General features: G+C 43.7%; 1 protein-coding gene across 1 annotated transcript; it reads left to right on the forward strand.

Annotated features, from left to right (window-relative positions):
- The first annotated feature begins 3,125 nt into the window (after positions 1 to 3,125).
- Aadacl4 (arylacetamide deacetylase like 4) lies at positions 3,126 to 12,573 on the forward strand. The gene is given in 4 exon segments (XM_087214466.1): positions 3,126 to 3,405; positions 6,712 to 6,775; positions 11,194 to 11,833; positions 11,836 to 12,573. Coding segments are annotated over 4 exon segments (1,032 nt in total). The 5' UTR covers positions 3,126 to 3,218; the 3' UTR covers positions 11,977 to 12,573.
- The last annotated feature ends 11,175 nt before the right edge of the window (positions 12,574 to 23,748 follow it).

The raw sequence follows: 23,748 nt of genomic DNA on the forward strand, positions 1-23,748 counted from the left end.
GTGTTTTCCACACGACTGGCAACCTCGGGACCACATCTGCAGACCTGCCTGTCTCTCTCCATCTCTTGATCCCCTTTCACTCTGAGAAAGATCTGCCTCTCTACTTCTATTATGTATCTTTCATTTTGCTCTTATACTTTGGGTTTCTTGTGTAAGAGAATCCATGTGATATTTAAACTTTTTTGTCTTATTTATTTCACTTAAATTATGGTCTCAGGTGCATCTATTTTCCTATATATGACTCATTTATCTTTCTGTGTGGCAGAGTAGTACTCTATTGTGTGTAAACACAATTTCTTTACTCATTCATCTGTCGATGGACATATAGGCTGCTTTCAAGATGTAGCTATTATGAATTGCACTGCTATAAACATGGGTCTGCATGTGTCACTGTCATATATTTTTAACTCTTTAGGGAAGATACCAAGAAGGGGAAGAGCTTGGTCAAATGGAATTTCTAGTTTCAGAGTTTCGAAGAATTTCTATACTAATTTCCTTAGTGGCTGTACTAGTTTACATTTCCACCAACAATGTAGAAGGGTTCCTTTCTCCTGCAACCTCATCAGCCTTTATTATTATTTGATTTCTTGGCCATGGCCATTCTTTCTGGGGTAAGATGGAACCTCAGTATTGTTTTAATTGGATTACTTGGCCAATGCCAATGGTCAATGATGTTGAGCATTTTTTCCGTGTATTTATGGGCTATTTGTACTTCTATTCATTTCACTTGCCCACTTTTGGACTGGTCTTTTATTTTGGGGAGGCCTAATTTTTTTAGTTTTTTGTTTTCTTCTTTGAAAAGTGAGGAGAGCAAGGGAGGGGTTTTTATAGGAGTGATGTGGGTATTAAATAAGAAGGGCTCTAAAAATATGGCGCAAATGCTAGGTACTTAGAAAGGGGTTAAAGTAGATTACTAGTTGTGTGTCACATCACTGAAGACAAACATACAGAATTTTCCTGAAATTATTATAGACTTAAAGTTGCTATGAACAATTTCAGCTCTACTAAAAGGTACAAAAAACTGGAGAGATAGCTGGGCAGTACAGCACTTGTCTAGCATGAGTGGGGTTCTGTTTTGATCTCCAGCACTACTGAGAGAGAAAGAGGAGAGAGAAAGAAAAAGAGAGGAGAGGAGAGAGAGAGAACACAAATTATTGATTTTATCTTAAGGGCACATTATGCTAGAATATTTTTATATATTTAAAGTTCTGGACCTCAAACATTCCTAATATTGTATATTTATAATATTAATATTTACAATAGTAATAATCAATCTTCTTCCACTCCATCTGTGACCTGTAATAGGAATAATTGATCTTCTATTCCATCTTGGTCCTAAGTTACCAGTTGTGGAAAATGTGGTTCTCAGAGTGAGTATTCTTGAAAAAAAACCAAGCCAAATCAAACTAAAGCAAAACAATGTATCTTCATGGCATATCTTATTGACCGCCACCTGGCAGGTCAACTTACACTCACCCATCCCAAGCAGGGAAAGAAGCTTCCTTTGGGGGGCCAGCTCCATGGAGGGAAGGCATTGAGCACCATCGGACCCAGGACAAGACCAAGTGGAAGCAAGCAAGAGGTGGGGCTCACACTTGCCATGACACTTCCGCGAGACTCTCCACATGGGTGGTGGCATCTGATCTTTCCTTGGTGATGCCATTTTTCTCATTTTGTATTAACTCTTTTTTTTTTTTTGGTACCGGGGATTGAACTTGGGTCCTTCTGCTTGTGAGGCAGGTGGAGGAACCACTGAGCTAAATCCCTGGTTGGCACATTCATTTTATAAATGAAGAAATTTGACGCTCAGAGATGATGATGTCCAGGGTTTTCTTTTTACTTAGTTGGTGATGGGCCTCGGACTTGAGCTCAGATGTGCTTGACTCTGAAACTGAAGTTCTTTCTCATTCATTGATTGAGAACACAAATTCTGTATCTTGTTGAATCATTCTGGGCAAGCCACATAAACTTTGTTATGCCTCAGTTTACCTATCTGTAAAAGGAATCTGATAATGGTACTTGACATGGAAGGCTTTGAGAAGCTTAAGTAAGTTAATAACCCAAATCTCTTGGAACGGGACTGGCATGGTATAGGTTTGCCATAGGGTCAGCTGCTTCTAGTTTCATGATGACCATCCCATGCTTTTCTCTTTATAATAAAGTCAGGCCCTACATGTGAGGTTCAGGGAGGAGATGAATGAAAATAAGTGCAATCTAGTTACTACATGACATAGGATACCTTATAATTATATTTCACCAAATATTCAGGTAGTGGCTTATTTATCATTGGAAAGACCATGTTGGTTTAAAAACACACTTGGTAAATACGTAACCCATGTGCCATTACTCACACTTTCTGAGTTTAGCCCATCCCCACTGATTACATTATTCTTTTCGTCTGAACACAAACACAGCTTAAGGATCTTCAGTAACCCAGAGCTCTGGGCATGCAGTGATAAGTGTTAACACATGTGTCCAAAGAGATTTGCCAAGTAGGGCAGGATACTATCCAGCACAGAGCCAGAGAGGGTGACGTTATTGCCTTCAACAATTGACTTTGTTCAATTCAGTGTCTTCTTCCTACTCAGCCCAAATTTGGCTGCCCCTCTGCAAATTCACATCCATGTCAGTCTTTGCTGCTCTAACAACACCACAGAGCAGGTAATTTATAAACTAGGGAAGTTTATTTGGGAAGGACAGGAGCATGGCACCAGCAGTGGGTTGAGGCAGGCACCTCATGTCATCCCCTGGCAGAAAGGGAAGTGTTATTATGTTTGCAAGACAGAAACCCTGGGCCGAACTCATTCTTTTATCGGGAGCTCACTCCAGAGACAACTCAGCTGCTCCCTCCATAGTGGACTGAACTGTTCCGGAGGCTACTGCCTAATCACCTTGGAAATGTGCCATCCCTTAATACTGTTACAATGGCAATGAAATTACAACACGAGCATTGGAGGGGACAAATAGTCAAATCATAGCAACACTATTATTCTATTAAGACCTTGTGGCTGTGGAACCTGAAAACCCAACTCCCTACCTGAACACAACCCAGAGCCCACTGAGATGCAAAGAGCCCACTGTACATGCAGGAGGCAGGAGAGAAACACGAGAAGCCTTAGCTGTAGACCTGCCTTCATGATCCTAATCTCTTCTCCACCTCGCCTTCTTCCTCTTGTCTCCAACAGGGGACCGTACTAGAGAAGCTGAGAATTTGCTCCATGCCCAGATTTATTCGCTTTTTACACGACAGCCTGATCATAATAAAGAAGGACCCTAAAGTGGTGGTGACCAACCTGTGCTTTGGGACAATCCCTGTGAGGCTGTTCCAGCCCCAGGGAGTGTCCTGCAGCCCCCGGAGAGGCATCGTCTTCTACCATGGAGGGGGTGGGATGTTCGGCAGCCTGGGTAAGGAGCTTGGTGTGGGAAGCTGCCTGTGGTCTGGTAGAGAAAGGGTCCAGGGACACCAGAGCTTCACCCAAGATCCCAGGAGAAGCCATGGAGTGAGTCAAAGGAGCCAGCAGTGGGAGCTTCTTCAGGGAGCACAGAGACATGGCTCGGGGCTCATGTCAGCTGATGGGTGGCCACCTCCACAGGCAGTGGTTCCTGTTATATGACTGTCTGGGTCTTGGTAGGAACAGGGATGGCTCAGTGGAGTTGCCACTGTCCCGGGAGTGAGTCCTCATTCTCCTTCCCATTCACAGCCACAGCCCGTGCAGGCTGTGCTACAACGACCCCTACTCCTGCTCTGCCCTCCACTCTGCAGGGCCACTGGGACCCAAATCTGTCTTTCCTTGTCCACACTCTTCACCTCTACACCCCGCAACGTATCCTCTGCTTCACTTCTCACCCCTAGGTCTAGCCTCTGCTCACAGTGGGATCTTTTAAAACAAGTCAGAGCTTATTTCTGCTGTGCTTCAGCCCCTCCTGCAGCCCTGTGTGGGCCCCAAACTCCTCCCCTCCAACTTGATCGCCCACCTTCTGTCCTCCCTCTGCTGCAGTCCCTGTGCAGTGTTGTGCTGCAGATGCGCTGGGCTCTTCTACCTTGTCCTTTACACTTGCAGTGCCACCATGCTCTGAAGATGCCCCACTTTGACATTGGCGGACCACCCCTTTTCTCTGGTCTGATCAAATGGCCCTCCCAAAGTGGCTGTACTCACAACATCAGATCCCACAACTCTCTCTGACCCACCTGGGACCCTGTCTCATCCCCGACCTTATTCTTGTTAAATGTCTCCATGGCACTTACCACAATCTGAGCTGATCTTGGTCTGTCTGTGTTCCTTTTTACTGTCTGTCTGTTCCCTCTCGGAATTTGAACTTCAAGAGTACAGGGAAGACTGCTATTGTCCTGTCCCCAGTGCCTGGTTCCTGTTTTTATTGTTTGAATGAAGGAATGAATGAATGCATGAATATGACTAGATGGATGGGTGAATGGCTGCAAGGAGGGGCTAATGAACAAATGTATTGATGCATGATGTACGCAGTGACATCAAGATTTGCCCATATAGAAAGGCCACCTTCTCCCCTTCACGGCTTTAAAATCAGTATGTCCTTACTGCCACCTGGTGGTGGTAATGATGGTCCATCACTAGCTATCATTCTGTATCTGATGTGGCCACAGTGCCCTTTCAATTCAGAAATTAACTGTGAATATCTCCTCTTTGTGGGATTCACTCTACGGGAACTTCTTCCCTCTCTTAGGCCCCTAGGTCAGTGGTGGCGAACCTATGGCGCTGTGATGCAGCTAGCTGTTTGTTGCCATTGAAAGCTCTAAAAGGTTCTCCATCACGGTTCTAGGTTTTCCATCCTCCAGGTGCCTGCCTGTGCTGAACTCTATGTTTAGAGGTAAAAACAGGGATGGGTCAGCAAATGTTCATTGAGCACCCTTTAGCATTAGACCCTTTTCAGGCACAGGAGACACAGAGGAGAACAAGAAAGACCCAGGTTCTACTCTCATGGGCTTCTCAGCCTATGAGGCAGCTGGATTAGGCAGGAGAATTAATTTAAATCAGTAGTTTACATTTTGATCACCTGGCTGGAATAGAGAGTGACACTGAGTCTTTGCAATCAAGTCCCTCTCCTCAGACCGAGTGTTTCTAAGAAAGCCGTATTTGAGCCCAGGCCCATGAGGGGCAGCCAGGTCTACAGAGAAGGAGCAGGGTGGGACATTCTGAGCCAGGGGTGGGACCTGAGACAGCCCAGTGAGGCAGATGCCCCAGGCTCCAAAATGAAGGGCACAAAAATTCTTTGTTTTTTTGTTACTGGGGATTGAACTTGGGACCTTGCACTTTTGAGGCAGGTGCCGGAACCACTGAGCTAAATCCCCGGCCCAACACAAAAATTCTTAGTCAGTGGGGCAAGTAATATTTTAAAAATATTTAGAAAACAATAAGTAATATTTATAAAATATTAAAAAATAATAATGCAAAAATTATGACGAGCAAAGTATCAAAATTCATGTACCAGCCGGTGTCAACGGGGCCAAGTGATTTATACAACTGCAAAGTCAGAGCCTATTTCTAACTCTGATTATTTTGCTCATCTTGGCATGCTTTCGGGTTAATTTTGATGTCCTAAAATACTGCATCACAACATTTATCTGAAAGGCTGAGTGTCCTGGGGCCCTGGACTTTGCAGCCACAGTGGATGCCTCACTTGTCTAAGGAGCAGGGCAGTAAGGCAGAGCTCTGGAGAAGGAGCAGCTTGGGCCCTGGGGGAGAAGGAAATTAAGGTGGCAGAGCAGGCAATGAAGCTGAACCAGTTGGCAGGGCCCAGGTCAAGGCCAGCACAGGTCTCGGCTTTGGCTGTCTTTTACCTCCCTTGGGTCATTGCCACCCCAGCCCTCCTCCAAGCTCACTGAATCCCTCTCTAGGGTAGCCTAGGCCTTGGGACTTCTAAAAGTTCCCAGGTGAGCTAATGTGTAACAAGGCTGTCACTCACTGGTGTGGACCTTTGTCATAGGCACTGACCCTTGACTCATCTGACCCCCAGTGCATCTGTCTGCCTTTCTGCTCTATGATCACTGCCCCCTCCAGCCCTGATGATGGTGCACCCCCCTGTCACAAGCTCCCCTGAACACAGGAATGACCTGGTGTGATTTAGAAGATGCTGACGCCTGAGCCCCCATCCATAGATCCTGATCACAGAGGTTGGGATCAGCCTGGCAGAGACATGGACAGGCTCCCTGCTCTCTCTGTGTCTGTGGATAACAGGACACAGGAAGGGCAGTTGGAGGAGCATTTGGCATGTTCCAGGACTGGCACTGCAGCCACATGCCCTGCCCACTAATGTGAATGGATCTGCTTTCTAGAACTTCAGGTACAGTCTTTTTACTACTTATATCTCATTCAGTCATCCCTAATCAGTATCAATAAACAGTATTATTAATATTCCCAGCAGGCATGCTCAACTTGCCTAGTCCTGACATCATGCGTTTTAGATCCCCAAGCCTTCCTGGTTCCCAATTCCTTCAGCATAAAGTTGACCATAGCAGAAATGAACCCCAAAGTCTACTCCTTCCCGGGTATTCATGAGATTGGGGGTCACAAGTCTGGCTTTTCCCAGGTAGATTTCACCAGAGTCACTTCAGAGGTGGCCAGAGTAGGGGATAGGACATCACCCCATGCTCATGGTGACTGCTCTCCCTGGGGCTGGGTGGGGAGATGCTGGGCCTTCCTCATGGGCTGCACTGGGCCTGGTTTTGTCTTGCAGATTCTTACCACAGCCTGTGCAGTTTCCTGGCCCGGGAGACGGACTCTGTGGTCTTCTGTGTGGGGTGAGTTTCTTTCTTTCTTTCTTTTTTTTTTAAATGGAACTTTATTTTTGTTTTTTTTTTGGTAGTGGAGATCGAACTCAGGACCTTGTGCTTGCGAGGCAGGCGCTGGAACCACTGAGCTAAATCCCCGGCCCTTGGGGTGAGTTTCTGAGACAGTGCTTGACTCTTCCATGGGGATAAGAAGTTATGGAGGTGTATGTGTGGTGATTGGAGAAGAAAGAGCAAGGCCCTGATGCCAGAAGTGCTCATGCACATGTGCCTGCGACACAGGCCCAGCTCCATTCAGAGCAGCACCAGCCTAGAGAGATTCCTGCTGCAGGGTGGTGTGTAGATAGGCCCTGTGAGAGTGAATTGTTCTTTACATGGCCTGAGCTGCTTCAGAGTGTTATGTGGCCAATTAGTAAATGATGTGGAAGGGCGTGGCATGGTGCGAATGAATCTTCATAGTGCAATATTAAGAGAAAAAAGCTTTTTAAAATTTAATTAAGCCTGATACTTTAAAAATTAATTATCTATAGTTTTTATTAACATATATTTGCAATATATCCTAGTGATGTTTGTTTTAGGGGATTGGTACATGCATATAGCATATCTTGGTCATTTTTGATCTCTTTACTCTCCTCTCTCGGATTTCCCTCCCCCCATCCCCTTCCTCATCTCCAAAACATCTGCCTTCTATTTTTCTACCATCTTTCCTTTATTTTACTCATTTATTTATTATTTATGGGGATATTTAGCCTTCTGTATCTGACTTATTTCACATAGCTTTATGGTCTCAAGTTCCATCTGTTTTCCGCAAATGGTATTGTTTGATTCTTCTTTAATATGATAATAGTCCATTGTGTGTGTACTGTGCACTGTATTTTCTTTCTTCATTCCTCTGTTGACAGGCAGGTAGGCTGTTTCCAGAGGCTAGCTATTGTGAATAACACTGGTATAAGCATGGGTATGGATGTATCATATAGCATGATGGCTTTAATTCTTTTGAGAATATATCTAGGAGAGGAATAGCCAAGTCAAATGGAATTTCTATTTTTAGTTTTTGTTTTGTTTTGTTTTTGGTACTGGGGATTGAACTTGGGACCTTGTGCTTGCGAGGCAGGCGGTGGAAACACTGAGCTAAATCCCCAGCTATCTATTTTTAGTTTTTGAGACATCTCCATATTGATTTTCATAGTGATTATAGTAGTTTACATTCCCACCAGCACTGTGTTTGAGTTTCTTCTTCTTTATATCCTCACCAGCATTTGTTGCTATTGTGTTCTTTTTTATTTTATTTACTTTTTATTTATTTATTTATTTATTTATTTATTTATTTATTTATTTATTTTCTGGTACCTGGGCTCAAACTCAGAACCTTGTGCTTGCCAGCCAGGCGCGGCACCATTGTGCTAAATCCTCAGCCCCTGTTATTGTGTTCTTGATGATAGCGATTCTGCCTGGGATAAGATAGAATTCTAAAGTTGTTTTGATTTTTATTTCCCCAGTGGCTAAAAACAATAAACACTTTTTTCCCATGTACTTTTTGGCCATCTGTACTTCTTTTGAGAGTTGTCTATTAAGTTCATTTGCCTATAATTTTGATTGGACCTGGTTTTTGGAGGTCAAGTTTTGATTTTATGTACTCTAAATATATATATACCAGAAATTGAACTCAGGGCCTCGTGCTTGCCAGGCAGCCGCTGTGCTACTGAGCTACATCTTGGCCCCCTAAATATTACTACTGTATCAGAAGAGTAGCTGGCAAAAATTTTTCCCATTCTGTGTCTTGTCTTTTCTCTCTGTTGATTGGTTCCTGTGTGCTCTTTAATTTGATATAATCCCATTCACTGATTCTTCATATTAGTTCCTGTGCTTTTGGAGGTCTGGTCGTAAAATCTTTGCTTGTTCCTGTGGCTTCAAGTGTTTCTTCTATGTTATCTTTCAGCAGTTTTAATGTTTCTGTTTTATATAGAGGTTCTTAATTCATTTTGGTTTGATTTTAGTATCGGGTGAGAGATATGGATCTAGTTAGTCTTCTGTATGTGCATAAACAGTTTTTCCAACATCATTTAAAAAAAAAGATTGTGTTCTTTTTCCAAGGTATGTTTTTGGCCTCTTTGTTACAAATTAGATGGTTGAAGGTGCATGGGATTTGTTTCTCTGCCTTCTGTTCTATTCCATTGGTCTACATGTCTATTTTTGTGCCAGTACCATGCATTTTTGTGACTACAGCTTTGTAGTATAACTTGATATCCAATATTGTGATGCCTCCTGCTTTTCTCTTTTTGGTAAGGATTGCTTTGTCTATTCTGAATCAATTCTCTATCAATTTTAGGATTTTTTTCTAGTTCTATGAAGAATGTTGTTACTTTAAGCATAGTTTTTTTTTGGGGGGGGTACTGTGGATTGAACTCGGGTCCTTGCGCTTGAGAGCAGGTGATGGAGCCACTGAGCTAAATCCCCAGCAAATGTTGTTACTTTAATAGGAATTGGATTTAATCTATAGGTGGCTTTTGGTAATGTGGCCATTTTAACAAATATTCTGCTGATCCAAGAATCAAGTGTATCTTTCCATTTTCCATTGTCCTCTGTAATTTTCTTCCAAGTTCTGTAATTTTTATTCTAGAGATCTTTCACCTCCTTGTTCAGGTTGATTTATAGGCATTTATTTTTTGAAGCTATTGTGAATGAAATCATTTTCCTGATTCCTTTCTTAGTGTTTTTAATATTGGTGTATAGGGATGCTATTGATTTTCGTGTGTGATTTTGTATCCTGAAACCTGATTCTTTTAAAATGCAGGCAGAAACTAAATAAAAAGAATACCTTCTAAGGATGCACATAGACACAACAGAAGGATGTAAAAAGGAAAGAAAAGGGACGATGGATCCAAAATTCAGGGTAACCCTGCTCCCAGTTGGGGCACCATCGAGACAGAGAAAGCTAGTAGGGACAGAGAGGGTTGACTGAAGATCATGGCCAAGACCTTGCCATGGTTGTATTGATGGGTCTGCTGATGGTTCTGCAGGTATTCACTGCATTATTAAAATAATTCCCTACCTACCTGCTTACCTGCCTGCCAGCTGTGCAGGAATCCACATGGAGAGTTTCTCAAGATACAACTCTGGTTCTTTGAGGGGGGAACTTTTCCGTGGGTGGAGGGAGCCATGGGAGCTGGTTTTGCTCCAAGGGATCATAACATACCAGGTTAGGCAAGTGAGAAAAATGAAAAATCATCCTGTTACAGTTTCCCTCTCCAACAGAACTCATTTGGCTTTGGCTGCCCCAAGGCTGGGTAGACAGTGCAGCTGTGTGACTTGAACAAGTAACTTAGAATCTCTGTCTTCTCAGGTGAGATTCCCCAGAGAAGTATCTTTGTAATACTTAGTGTTCTACTCCCACCAGCTGCTGTTTTGTCTGAAATTCCACCACTGGAGCTCAATCTCCATGGGAATAGTGAAGGCCCCTTGAACAGGGAGCCCAGAAAAGTGTGAGTGAGCACTTGCAATTATATTTTGTAGGAAAGTGCTCAGTGCATCATTAAGAGACCTGGCGTGTGGGATAGAGCAGTTCCAATAGAGTAATTGGTGGATGGAATTAGCCAGAGGAAGGGCTTGAGGCTGCCAGAGGGCAGTAGTGGTTGGTGCCTGGGAGGAGATGCCTGAGAGATGCTGAAACCCATGGAGATAATCCAAAGTGTCTTTATTTCCCGGCTTCTATGGAAGGCATAAGTGTGAAAACCAACCCAACACTTGGAGAAGATGGGTGTCTTGAGTTCCAGTTCAAGTCATTCACATCTGGTGGGTTTCTGAGTCAGCATGTGTGTTATAACCAATTACCATATACAGGATGGCTTACTGTGTTAGTTAGATTTTTATCATTGTATTAAATACCTAAGATAGTCAGCCTAGGAAGAGAAATGGTTTGTTTTTGGCACTCAGTTTTAGAGATTTGAGTCCACAATTGGTTCGTTCCACTTCATATGGCAGAGGAAAGCTGCTCACCTCTTGATGAGAGAGAGAGAGAGAGAGAGAGAGAGAGAGAGAGAGAGAGAGAGAGAGAGAGTTAAAGTTTCCACTACCTTTCAATATCATCAACCAGGGGCCAGCATCTAAAGTATGGGCCTTTGGCACACACTTTTGATCTGAATTATAGCATTCTTCTCCCTAGACCCCAAAGTTTCATGACTACCTTACAATGCAAAATGCTTTATATCCATCTCCAGGAGTTCCCACATTCAAAACTGATCCAGCATTGTTCAAAACTCCTGACTCTGGGCTAGTTCTTCATATTCAGATGAAATGGGGCTACCCCTCTTTACTATTTAGGGTCATTCTGAGGATGTAACCAGGTTGCTTTCCTAAGGGTGGTGGAAGACATCATTCAAACATCTGCAGCACATCCATGCACACCTGTACTTTGTTCTCTTTTTCCTCAGGTACCGCCAGCTTCCTGACCACCATTACCCTGTCATTTATCAGGACTGCCTGAATGCCACCATGAAGTTCCTGAAGGGGGCGGGAGCCTATGGAGTAGAACCCTCCCAAGTGGTAATCTGTGGGGAAAGCATAGGAGCATCAACTGTGGCCATGGTTTCGCAGGCCTTGGCGGGCAGAACTAATCTTCCTCAGATCCGAGCTCAGGTTCTGATTTCTCCAGTTCTCCAGCTATTGAATTTACAGTTACCATCTTTTCGTGAAATGAAAAATGTCTCATTCCTCACCCTGGACATATTCATGACATGTCTGTGTAGATATTTGGACAATGACCTCTTTTGGCAAGCTGCCCTCATGAAAGGTGCTTGTATACTGCCAGAGGACTGGAAGAAGTACTGGAAATGGCTCAGCTCTGATAATATTTCCAACAGATTAAAAAACAAAGACCAAGAACCCCAGTTTCCTGGGCCGTTTAATGAGTCTGCTTATTTGGAAACCAAACAGTGGTTGTATATAAAAAATTCAGCCCTCCTCGAAGATGATGAGATAATCGCTCAGCTTCCTGAAGCTTTCCTAGTGAGCTATGGGTATGACATCCTCCGTGATGATACCATGCTCTACAAGAAGCACTTAGAAGACCGGGGGGGGGGGGTGTCCCAGTGAGCTGGTACCATGTGGAGGGTGGATTTCATGGATGCGTAGTTCTTTTTGATAGGAAGCCTTTCTCTTTCCCGTGCTCCCAGGACACTACGAATGGGGTGGTCAGTTACATAAAAGGCATATGAAGGGCTGTGTGTATAGCTCTGTGTTAGAGCCCTGGCCTAACATATAAAAGCTCTTGATTTGACCACGGCATTACAAAAAAATTAACTTTTAGGGATGAAAGAGATGTACAGTAGTAACCCTGTAGTCGGGAGTAATGTGGGACAAAGATGCCTCCTCCAAAGGATGGCCACAAAATCTTTGTTGACTTTATTTTATTATGGAAAGAGATGCTGAAACTATCATGGCCAAGGCTTGAAGGATGAGACAGAAGCAAAGAACTGTCTAGCTCCATATGCAAGAAGACCCAAACCCAGTACTAACAATGTCCATTCTGGCACCTAGAAACATTCTGTAACTTTCTTAATTCAAGTGAAATAAATATCAAAGGGATGGAAGAATGCTTGTAAAATTTTTAAAAATCGAATCCATGAGGTCTATGCAGAATAAATGCCAACAGTTTATCGTATTGTCCATGGTGAACCCACGTACACAATGATAAAACATTGACAGTTCAGTGACTTTGCTGGAGTTGGAGGTCACCTCATTGTTTCTGAGTGAGGGCCACTGGTCAGATCCCAGCTTGGAGTGGCTCTGGCTGGCCTGACCTGTGCTCTTGCAATGATTCTTTCCCTGGATCCAGCTAACCATTGGCTGGACTACGGGGAGATTTAGGGAAGTTTAGGAAAACAGAGACACAGGAAGAGAGACAACAGGAGAGGAATGGAAGAAATGGAGAGCTCTGGGGAGCCATGAGTTTTGACTTTGACTCCAGTGTTAATCAGAATTCCTAAAGTTGATCCCTAGCTGCCTAGAGGAGCTGCTCAGAGCCAGAGAAGCTCTTTGGAAGCTCTGAATGCTGTCTGCATTAGGGAAAGTGCATTTCCTGAGAGACAAAGGTGTGGCCTCTATTCCCTGGTGAGCCTCAATATTTTACCACTTCTACAATGGACTGGCCCTTGCTTGGCCAATGCCACTTTCTGCTCATAGGGAGAGTGAAATGAATCTCCATCTGGCATGCTGGGGGTGGCCAACAGTATCTATGTGGGCCCATGTTTGGTCGATGCCCCATCAAACCCCACTGCTGTGCTGTCCCATCCAAGTGATGGAGCTGGAAGCTCTCTCTTCAGTGTAACCATGGCCTCTCTGGGTACCAACACCCTCACCTGAAAGTGATGGAGGAGAGGATCCTATGGGTACCCCTAGTCCACACAGGCCATTTGACTGGGCTCCTGGAGTATGAGCAGACACTGCACATGGGTTTTAAATCAGTAGTTTTGTTGGAAAGGGTTGTTAATTTTCTGTTTCCATGTAACAGCAGTGCAAATGTGGGAGCTTAACACAATAGATTCCTTCATTATCAGACAGTTTCTGTGGTCCAGGGTCTGAACACTGGTTAGCTCAAGGTCACGGAGGGCTGTGATGGAGGTGCTGGGCTGCAGTCTCATCTGAGGCTCACCTGGGAGGGAACAATCAGGTTGGGAAGCAGAATCCACTCCTTTCAGGTTGGGGACTCAGGTCATCCGTTCCCTGCTATCTGCTGGACAGTGGCCACCAGTCTCAGCTTTTGAGGCTACCCACCATGTCTTGCCACCTGACCTTCCCCAGATGGCACTTGCCTCCTTAAAGCAGCAACAGAGAGACAGAAGGGATCCAGTGGCCACCAGGTCTACTGTAATATAAACAGGGACACATAGCCCAGTTATGCTGTCATCCTCACCCCATCCCCACAGAAGCAAGACCTAGGTCTTGCTCACACTTGGGGATCACACAGGGGTCAATGTGATAGGGCTGGAGGTCACAGAGCCACCGTAGGATCTGACTCTGGAGAAGGCCACAGAAGAAGGCGACGGGAAGAACAGTGAAGCTGACTTGTTAGCCTAGGATGCACAGGCCAGTCCGCACCCGCAGACTCCACCTCTCGGAGCTGGTGATCGCTGTTTGCCCCAGGAGGGCATCCTCTCTCCTTCCTCAGTTCTCCCTCAGCTCTCCCTCCACATTGCTCTCTCTCCTTTGTTCTTCTAGGGGGAACTTTGGGTCTTCTAGGAGCCTTTGCCCAGCCTATTCATGACAGCCACTTTCTGCTGTTGGGCCTGGCAGGGTCCTGGCAGGGTAGAGCAGCCACCTCAGAAGTCTGCTCTTCCTTTTAAGTTTCTGCCAGGCTCGAAGGACAGTGGTGTCTCCTGGAGGCCTTTGCACCTCCGCAGACCTGGTTAAATCCATGACCCCTCTTCTGTCTCCTAGTTGGATTCTGATTACTTTATATATATCTGGTATATTATTTATTATATATTATATATGGTATATAATTTTTTATTCCATCCCTCTCATCTATTTTGACCAGTTTTTTTTGTACTTAAAAAATTTTATTGGTACATTTTAGATATGCATAATGATGACATTCATCATAGGGAATTTGTACCCGTACATGATGTATCTTGCTGCTTCTTTTTTTCCCATTCCCTTCCCCTCCCTTCAACCTCTCTTCCCCCTCCTTATTTACAAAAGCTTTGTTTCCATTTTTCCTTCTCTTCCCTTTTTTGTTCCTTCTTTCTGTTCCCCATTGCCCCCTCCCTCCCTTGTTCCCTTTCTCACTCGAGCATTTTCTTCCCATCTCCCCATATCTAGTGTACGTTTTGGTCCTTATTTACACTGTCACTCCACTTCATCTGGAGGTGAGAGTGATGCAAAGCACCACAGCCTCTGGATAAGCCACGCCTCTCTGGCTCTTTTCTCATCTCTCTTTCTCTGCACCACACAAAGTGCCACTTTCAAGCCTGTGGTATCTGTGGTGCCTAGGGCTTGGCATTTAGCCCTTGGCTGGTGGTAGGGGTGGGGCTCTCTTGCAGATAGTGACTGGTGGAAGGTAGGCAGGATAACACAAGGGCACAGAACTCCCTGCCATTTGAGGGAACAATGAGAGAGCGCTTGCTCTGGCACTGCTCAGAGGTTCTCCGCCAGGTCTCACTGGTTGCAGCCTGCCGCTCCTGAGGCATGGCTTTCTCAGTGGCCAGCTCCAGGTCCCTAATAATTGCCACCCCCTCGTTCTTATCCTCTTATGCCCTCAGGTAAGACCCTGTAGGTGCTAGCTCAGCCTCTGGGTGATTTTCCGGCCTTCAGTTCTTCTGGTGCTCAGATCTGTGAATACCCTGCTCACTGGAAAATAGGTGAGGAGCCTATCCTAGGGTCTAGTCATCGCTAAGTTACTGGCTCCTTCCCTTAGCATGTTAGGCAGGGCTAAGGGATGTTGCATTCCAGAGGTGGCTCTGCTTTCCTTTCTAAATCCCCTGATCTGTACTTGATCTGGTCAGTTTCTCTTTCAGGTCTCTTTGTATCTAGTTTTGTTTGCCTCCTGCCTTTCTGAGGACCTGTGCTTCCCAGGTACCTCCTTGAGGTTCTCTCACACACTTCTACCTCTAGTTGGCCACAGCGAATCTCTCATCAGGAGTGCATTTCAAGCTCTGCAGACTCAGATGAAGCGCCTCCCTTGTTTAATGATGAAATGTTACCCTTCAGAATCTGCTGTTCTGTGATTTTACCATCCCCACTGAATTTAGGAAACCTATACAAATGTAAGTAGCCCTAACGGTCACAAATGTGCTACAGCAAGCAATCAGAGAACTTGATCAGTACATAATGTAGTTGTGTGGGTATGGTGGATTAACTAATGGTCAACTTGGAACACTCAGCTGAACTGAGTCAGCTTGGTTCTGGGTGTGGAAGACCCACCTGAGGATTTTTGTTAACAATGTAAAAAGAGAATCCGAGAGGAAGTTCATATGCTGTTGATTTTCTTGGAGAAGCTTGGCGCGGCTGGTTTTCCTGATATGAACTCAGCTGTTCTCATTGTCAGAGGAGCTCAGGTCTTTGTCTTGAGTACTGCTTCCTGGCTCCAGTGCAAATCTCTCAGCCTGGTGACCCAAATCCTTCACCCTACCAGTGTAGATTTTCTAACTTCCACCACTGGCCTTTGGGCCTTCCTAGTGCACATCCTTGATATGGACTTGCATGAGACATTGCCTTGTGCTCTAGGCCTTCAGCTGGATTTGTGTGGGACACTGCTGTGGGATCCAGACCTTGGCTGGATTCTTTGGGTCTCTAGCATGTGGAGAGATCTCTGGCACTCCTCTGCATTTGGCTTTTTGGGTGAATATTATAAAGTATAAAATAATCCTGTAAATTATGTGTCTTGTATTAAATCTATTCCCTTGGAAACTGACTACAACAGAGGGGTTTTCTGTTTAAAGACTATTAATTTAATATATACTATTGATTTATTAACCCTAAACTCCCAACCAACAGCAGTAGAACAGCCTGTCTGAAGCTTACCTAACATATGTATTTTCTTTGTAAAATGCATCACAACCTTCTAATGGTTAAGAATACTACTGGATAATCTCCTGAACTATGCTCAAGGCCTTTTTTTTTTTTTTTTGTGATACTGGGGATCAAACTCAGGACTTTGCGCTTGTGAGGCAGGCGGCGGCACCACTGAGCTAAATCCCTGGCCCAAGAGTTATTTTAAACAGCAAAGTTCTCTACAAAAATTAAAGATGCAAAACCTGGGTACCAAATAGGTAAAGAAGTTACTCCTTTATTGTATGACATCTGAAGCAAGAAAGTAGAGGGCATGGATGCCTTGTAGAACCTCAGCTGGAAACTGGTATGTTGGGTGACTCATTTTCTGCTGCTCTGAACCCACACATGTCTACACATGACCATGAAAGCAGCACAAGTATAAATTTTGAGATTATGAATAAATTTTAGCAGGTGGGTGAATTCACAAATATGGATTTCACAGAGGATCAACTGTTCCACTTCTGGGTTTTCACCCTTTCTGTAAAGTGTAGTGTAAGGGTTGCAGTTTAAGCTGTGGACCAAACAAGAGAAGGAACTGAGGACAGTTAAAGGTGTAGTCAGAGTTGCTGTCCCATTTGGACTAATGATCCAGCAGGTCCAGTGATGCACACAGGAGAACCACACACAGACCTCTAGGATTTGTTAGCAAATATATTTTGTCTTCCAAAGGTAAACATTCTCCTTTTGAGAACCAGCTCCTTGTTTGCTACTGGGCCTTAGTAGGTAATGAACACCTAGTCATAGACTATCAAGTGACCATGTGGCCTGATTTGGTCCTTTTTGTGCTGATATACCAGAATACAATGGACTGGGTAATTTATAAAGAATATAAATTTATTTATCACTGTTCTGGAGGCTTGGAAGTGCAATATCAAGGCCTTGAAATCTGATGAGGGCCTCATGCTGCATCATACCATAGTGGAAGAGGGTTTGGCAAGAGAGTTTAAAGGAGCAAAGTATAGAACTCACAGCTGGGACCCTTTTATAACTGACAATTCATTCATGAGAGTGGAGCCCCATGAAATAAAGCACTGTTCATTGTAATCCACCTCCAACACTGTGACATTGGAAATTAAATTTCCAACACAAGCTATTTGGTGTACACACTCAGACCATAGTAGACCCTGAGCTCCCTATCATGAACTGGGTGTTTTGTGTCACACATAACTATACAGTTAACATGTGCAGCAGCAAAAGTAAAAGTAATAAATACATAAGAGACTAGGGTTGGTTAGATCCAGAGACTACATGTGAGTTGTATGAGCAAGTATCTCGGACTCTTTCTAAGTCAACTCCTACTCTACTGACTCAATGGCCTCAATTCACACCTCTGGCCTCATGGAGAGTCTTTCACAACCAGGATGACTGAGAAAGAAAAACCAAAGCTTGGTTATAGATGAGTCTGCAAAACATGCTGTGACTACTGAAGAGTGGATGGCTGTAGCATTATTACCACTGGGGGAGTCCCTGAAGAACATCATAGAAAGAGGAGCCAAAGTGGGCAGGACTTCCAGTGGTACATTTGACTGTCCACTTCATCTGGAGGTGAGAGTGGTGAGAAGCATGCCTCTCTATGGGTCCCTGATGGAGTTGTCAACCGTTTGGCTAGATAGTTAGGACTTAAAGGAAACAAGGGTGAGGTATATGAAAGAATATCTTATTCACTTTCTTATTACTGGAACACAATACCCGACTTTCTCGGATGGCTTTGCTCACTGCCTGCTACTTTCCTCAGCTGTTCCACATTCCTGGCTTCTCTAACTTCTTGGGATCTCCACTGCACTTTTGGTTTCACTCTCACAGCATCATGCTCTGCCCTTTCAGGGGTACACTGCTTGGCCTCCCAGGCCCTCTTCTGAAATCTGGGTAGAAGACTCTGTGACTCCGTAACTTTTGCATTTAGCACGTAACCAGGACCACATGGATGATGCCAAGGTCTATCACAGCTCAAACAGTAGCCAGACCCCCTTGGATCATAACTGCAGGGGACTGGGAAGCACTATAAGCTGAATCCTAGGGAACCAATTCCTAAGGTGGCCCTTGTGTAGCAAGATACCCAGGGGCTCTCTTCATAAGGCAAAGTCTTTCACTTTTAAAGGTGAAGGACAGGGTCTTTCTGTTTCCCAGGATGAGCTTAAGGCATCCTTCCTATTTTTCTAACCCAAAGTACTTGGCTTCTTTTTAACCGTCTCAGCAACCAAACTCTCAGCCAAAATTTACAGGCCCTATTTTTATAGAAGCTTCCTTTCTTGTAAAACTCAAAACCTTTAAAGTCATTTGTTGTGCCATTTGCTTGTGATTCACAGTGTACAGCTAGCTAAAAGACCCCACCAGTACTCATGCCACAGCCTCAACATTGGGATGCTTTGAATTTTCTTCTGCTCGATTAATTAGTCTTAATCTGTCCTTAATCTCAGACTCCTGCACAGTGTCAGGATATGAGCAAAATGTAGACAAGTTTTCTGCTGGAGCACAGCACACATGCCCTTTAGTACATTTTCCTATTGTTCTGATCCAAAGTTCTTGACTTCTTTTTTTTTTTTTTTTTTTGGTGCTGGGTATTGAACTAGGGACCTTGTGCTTTTGAGGCAGGCGGCAGAACCACTGAGCTAAATCCCTGGGCCTTGACTTCTTTTTAATGCTAATTTTTTCAACCACCACACTCTCCATGGACATTGCTTTGCAGGTGCTTCCTTTCTGATAAAACTGCAAAAATTTCACATTGAATCATCATTCCTGATTCTCATTTTAAATCTGTCTTAAAGCAGTCGGCAGCACCCATGACACATCTTGAACACTGGGCTGCTTTAAAATTTCCTCACATATATTAATTAGTCCACTGCCCTTTTTAGTATGTGTGCTGCAGAAGTGAACACAGTCCATTGCCCTTAATCTCTGTCTCCCATAAAGTCTCAGGACATGAATACAATTAAGATAAATTTTCTGCCAGAGTGTAACACACATGGTCTCTAGTTCTACTTTCAATAGAGTTCTTGTTCCCAACTAAAACTGCATGAGCCTAGCCTTTCTACATTCCTACCAGCATTCTGAACTTCTGAGCTCCAGCCAGAGTCTTCCATCAACTTGGACTTACAGCATTCTAGGCCTTCTCTAGCTTGTGTCTTTCTTTTTTTTGTACAGGGGATCAAATTCAGAACCTTGTGGTTGTCAGGCAGGCACAGCACCACTGAGCTAAATCCCTGGCTCTAGCTTGCATCTTTAGGCCTCTCCAAACTCTTCCTGCACACCAGTTCTAAAGACTTTCAAACCATGTGGTCAGGTACAATCTGAGAAATGTTCCATTCTTGTCATCAAAATCTGAATTAATCACTTTTCCATCACTGGGACACAATATATGACATGTATAATTTAAAGGAGGAGAGATTTATTTAGCGCACAGATTCCAGTGGGTTCAACCAAAAGTTGCCAAGTTCAAGGCAAAGGGGCATGGTTGGTGTAAGGGCATGGTGGAGGAAAGCTGCTCATCCCATGGCATCCAGAAGGGAGAGAGAGAGAGAGAGAGAGAGAGGGAGAGGGAGAGGGAGAGGGAGAGGGGAAGGAGGAGGAGGAGGAGGAGGAGCTGGGGCAAGAATACACCTTTCCAGATCATGTCCAATCAAGCCATTGTAGCAATTCAGCTATTGCACTTATCAATGGGTGATTCCATCAATAAGTATAGTGTATATAGGATCCAATTACCTTCCAAATACATGAGAATTTTGGGGCCATTTTAGATCTAAACCATAATAGGCCTGTCCTGACCACAACTGGGAAAAGCTACCTGCGCACCAAGAGAATGAACTGCAGGTGTCTAATTAATAATGCTTTCCTAGAAAAGAAAATGCATTCTGAGACAAGGAGGGATAATGTGAGCATCAAAAGGAGTCACCTGTTTCAATTCTACTAAAAATAAACAAAGCCACAGAATGTATAAAAAGAAGGTTTTATGCATGATTGCCTAAAAGCAAAAAGTCCTTCCAGCAAGCGTAGCTCTTAGATATTTTATGACTTTGGCTTTCTTTTGTGTTTAGACTCATAATCTTTAGTCAACTTTTTTTATATACTGTGGATTGAACTCATGACCTTACACTTGTGCAGCGCCTCTGAGCTAAATTCCCGGCCCCTTTAGTGATACTTTTTGAGCTCAAGTGTCTCCCTGCCTTTGCTTGTGCTCCAGTTGTCTTTTATGGCATCTATAGACCAATCCAATATCAGACAGCCAATAATTACAATAGTCCAAGAACCCTCAAGATTGAGGGCTGGACTAAGCCAAGGAGGACTTGTAACCAATAGGGCAAAAATGGATCTTTAAAAGGTAGAACTTCTCGTTTAGAGATGAGCTGCTTCTCCAGATTTCCTCATGCCTAGGTTATAATCCACCCTCCCCCTCTCCCAGGCCAGATGAATGGAAAGAACATGCAGATGCTGGGTCCAGGAGAAGGGAGTCTAGTTTCTAGGGAATGAGCAAGGAGGAGGAAAGAAACTGAAGATGTTGGAGGAATAAAACAAGCTTGGAATTGTTTGTTGCCTCACTGTATTCCCTTTCTCCTCTCTTCCATACTCTTAAAGGGTCTTGTGTACCTGGACCCAGTGAAATGGTGATTTGAGACAGTACAAGGCCCCATCTCAATGGAGCTAGCTTTGAATAAAACCTTTTCCCATTTTATCAACCCTGCCATGTCTTTTTTTAAAAATTAATTTTATTGGTACATTTTAGGTATACAATATAATGACATTCATCATTGGAAATTTGCACCTTTATGTAATCTCTCTTGGTCCTGCCATGTTTTTTTTTTTGAGGAAGTAGTCAGCAGTTAGACTTGAGCAGCTAGGAACATAATGGCTCTCACTTAGGGGGTGACTTCATTGTGGGGTGGCCTGGAAGGCTCTGCTTTTCCTGGAATCTGAGCTGATTATGGGTTGGCGACAATGGTTCAAGACTTCTACGCATTGCTCCAAGGGCTCTGGAATTTGATTTTGTAAAACTGGCAATTAGAAGTCCCTGCAAATCCTAAAAATTAGTTACTTTTATCTTGATGTCTTCAGTCTTGAATGAGGCTGAGACAGGCTAGGTAATTTAGAGCGAATAAACCTTGTAATGCAGATATATTTTTAAGTGATTAACCTGCTTATGGGTAGAGTTGAATAGGGAAGTGACTCAAAGTTTTGAGTTAACAGAGGAATCATATAAATAAAGGCAGAAATGACAAGCTTATTCCCTTTTAGTTACTCACTGGACATCTAAAGTTTCAGGTTCTAAGCCCTTGTCACAATGTCAACAACACAAATGAGATATAGAGATATCCCAAATGACTACAGTTCACATTTGTCGTTTTTGAACATGAGTTGAACCCTTGCCTGCTTTTGATTGGCAGCTACTTGTTATAAGGGTAAGTCAGAGGGCTAGGATGTGGCTCAGCAGCGTCATAGTGGAGGGGCATTAGGAGAAAAGCTTTTAACCTCATGGCAACCAGGAAATACAGCAACCAAGGATAACCAAGGATAAATACAGCAACCAGAGAGAATAGAAGGATCTGGGGACAGGATCTATCTTTCAAAGGCATGCTCCTATTAACCAACTTCCTCTAATGGCATCCTACCTGCTAATTACCTATTTAGCTATGAACTTATAAACTGATTAACATATTGATGAGGTTAGTACCCTCATGACACAATCGCCTCTCTTGGCCTCACTTATGAGCACAAGAGACTTTTGGTGGACATTTTAGATCTAAGCTCTAGGATGAGATAAAGCTCCCAGAGGGAGACTTGGAATCCTTAAGATCCTCTCGCCAACCTAGCAGTTAGCAGTTAAGTGGTACAGTCCCCTCCAGTATCAGCGGGTTCACAGCTGGATATTCAACTTGGCATGGATTGATTACACTAAAAAAATTCTATACCTACTGAACATGTATAGGCTGATTTTCATGTCTCTATTTCCTAAGCAGTACAGAATTATAACTCTATAGCCCTTCACATCATATGAAGTATTATAAATAACCTAGAGCTGAGTTGAAGTGTATGGAAGGGGCTAGGGATATAGCTTAGTGGTAAAGGACTTGCCTAGCATGGACAACACCCTGGGTTTGATTCCCAGCCCTGCTAAAATATAAACTATCCAGAAGGATGCACTCAGGAGAAAACCATTTTATATGAGACTGGAAGATCTGTGCATTGTTACCCTCAAGGGCTCCCGTAACCCTCTGTATTATCAAACAGGTGTGGCCCTGACTACGTCTGTCCCTTGCAGGGGCACAGTGCTACGTTAGAAGCTTCAGCCCCTGCCTTTGGTTTGTCACACCCAAGGCAGGGCCCTGGATTATTAGGGCTTTCAAGTCCTCACTGTGGGAAATGGTGCTGACACCACCCCCACGATACCATTTTCACCCTGGGAGTTTGAGAGGTGCAGAACCTCAGAGTGGCCAGACCGAATGACACTGGGAGAGGCTTTGGCAATAGATCCTGATACTGACTCACGTGCTATTGACATTAGGGTGAGTTGCTTAACTTCTGTCAAAGAATAAAACTGCAATGATTTAGTTTAAATATTTTAAGTGGATTTATTCTGGATTTTAGAAGCAGGCAACCCTTCCTTCTATAAAATAGAATATGTATTCGAATGGGCTGAGCAGAAGAGGTTGGTTTTATAGACAGAGAAGGCCTGAAAAAAGCAGAAAGCAATAAACAGATTGGTCATTGAAAAGTTACTTTACTTGTAAAGTAGGTCAGGGAGATAGAACAATAGAAAAAGAACTGATTGGTTAATGCCAATTTACTTCTTTTGTGAAAGGATTAAAGGAGAAGGACCATCATGATCATAGCAATTGAAAGTTTCCTGTTTGAGAATTTTGTCTGTTATGACTCTCTAATCCTAATTTTTTAGAGGTTCTGCTGAATGGTATAGTTTCAGTGTGATGTGGAACTTTGGCATAAGTGACTCCATTCTTATTTCTGGCCTGTTTTGAGGCTCAGTGCAGAAGCTTAGTTCAAAACAGCCACCTCTTTAAAAATTTTTTTTTCTCTCTATAGCGTCGTCTCCTGGCCTGTAAAGTGGACACAATTTCCATTACACTATTATTCCTTAGTGTTTGTCAGTTTTCACGAGGGAGCTATGCCAGTAACATAGACTAGACATGTTTATGGCTTTCCACAATGTCAAAATTTATTGAATAACCATACACTCATGAGCTACATCAGTGTTATCAGCTTTGTTAGGCTGACTACTCAAAGTTTACTCAGTAACAAAGAGGCTGGGCAGTCTCACAGATTCTTTTATTCCTGTCTGAATTACTAATGTCTATAACTCTGAAGTCACAGGTCATACTTCATAGAACAACAGATAGAATGGCTAATAATGGGTTCACTGTGGGCTGTAGGATTCAAAGAGGCAGAACTGAAACCCAAGGCAGAGAATCTTAGAGATGTGAAAAGTCACC

Source organism: Heterocephalus glaber, unplaced genomic scaffold (assembly GCF_053883595.1).
Source record: "Heterocephalus glaber isolate CG9 unplaced genomic scaffold, H.glaber_assembly_v1.0 deba00001447, whole genome shotgun sequence".
In the NCBI taxonomy this organism is placed as follows: Eukaryota; Metazoa; Chordata; class Mammalia; order Rodentia; family Bathyergidae; genus Heterocephalus; species Heterocephalus glaber.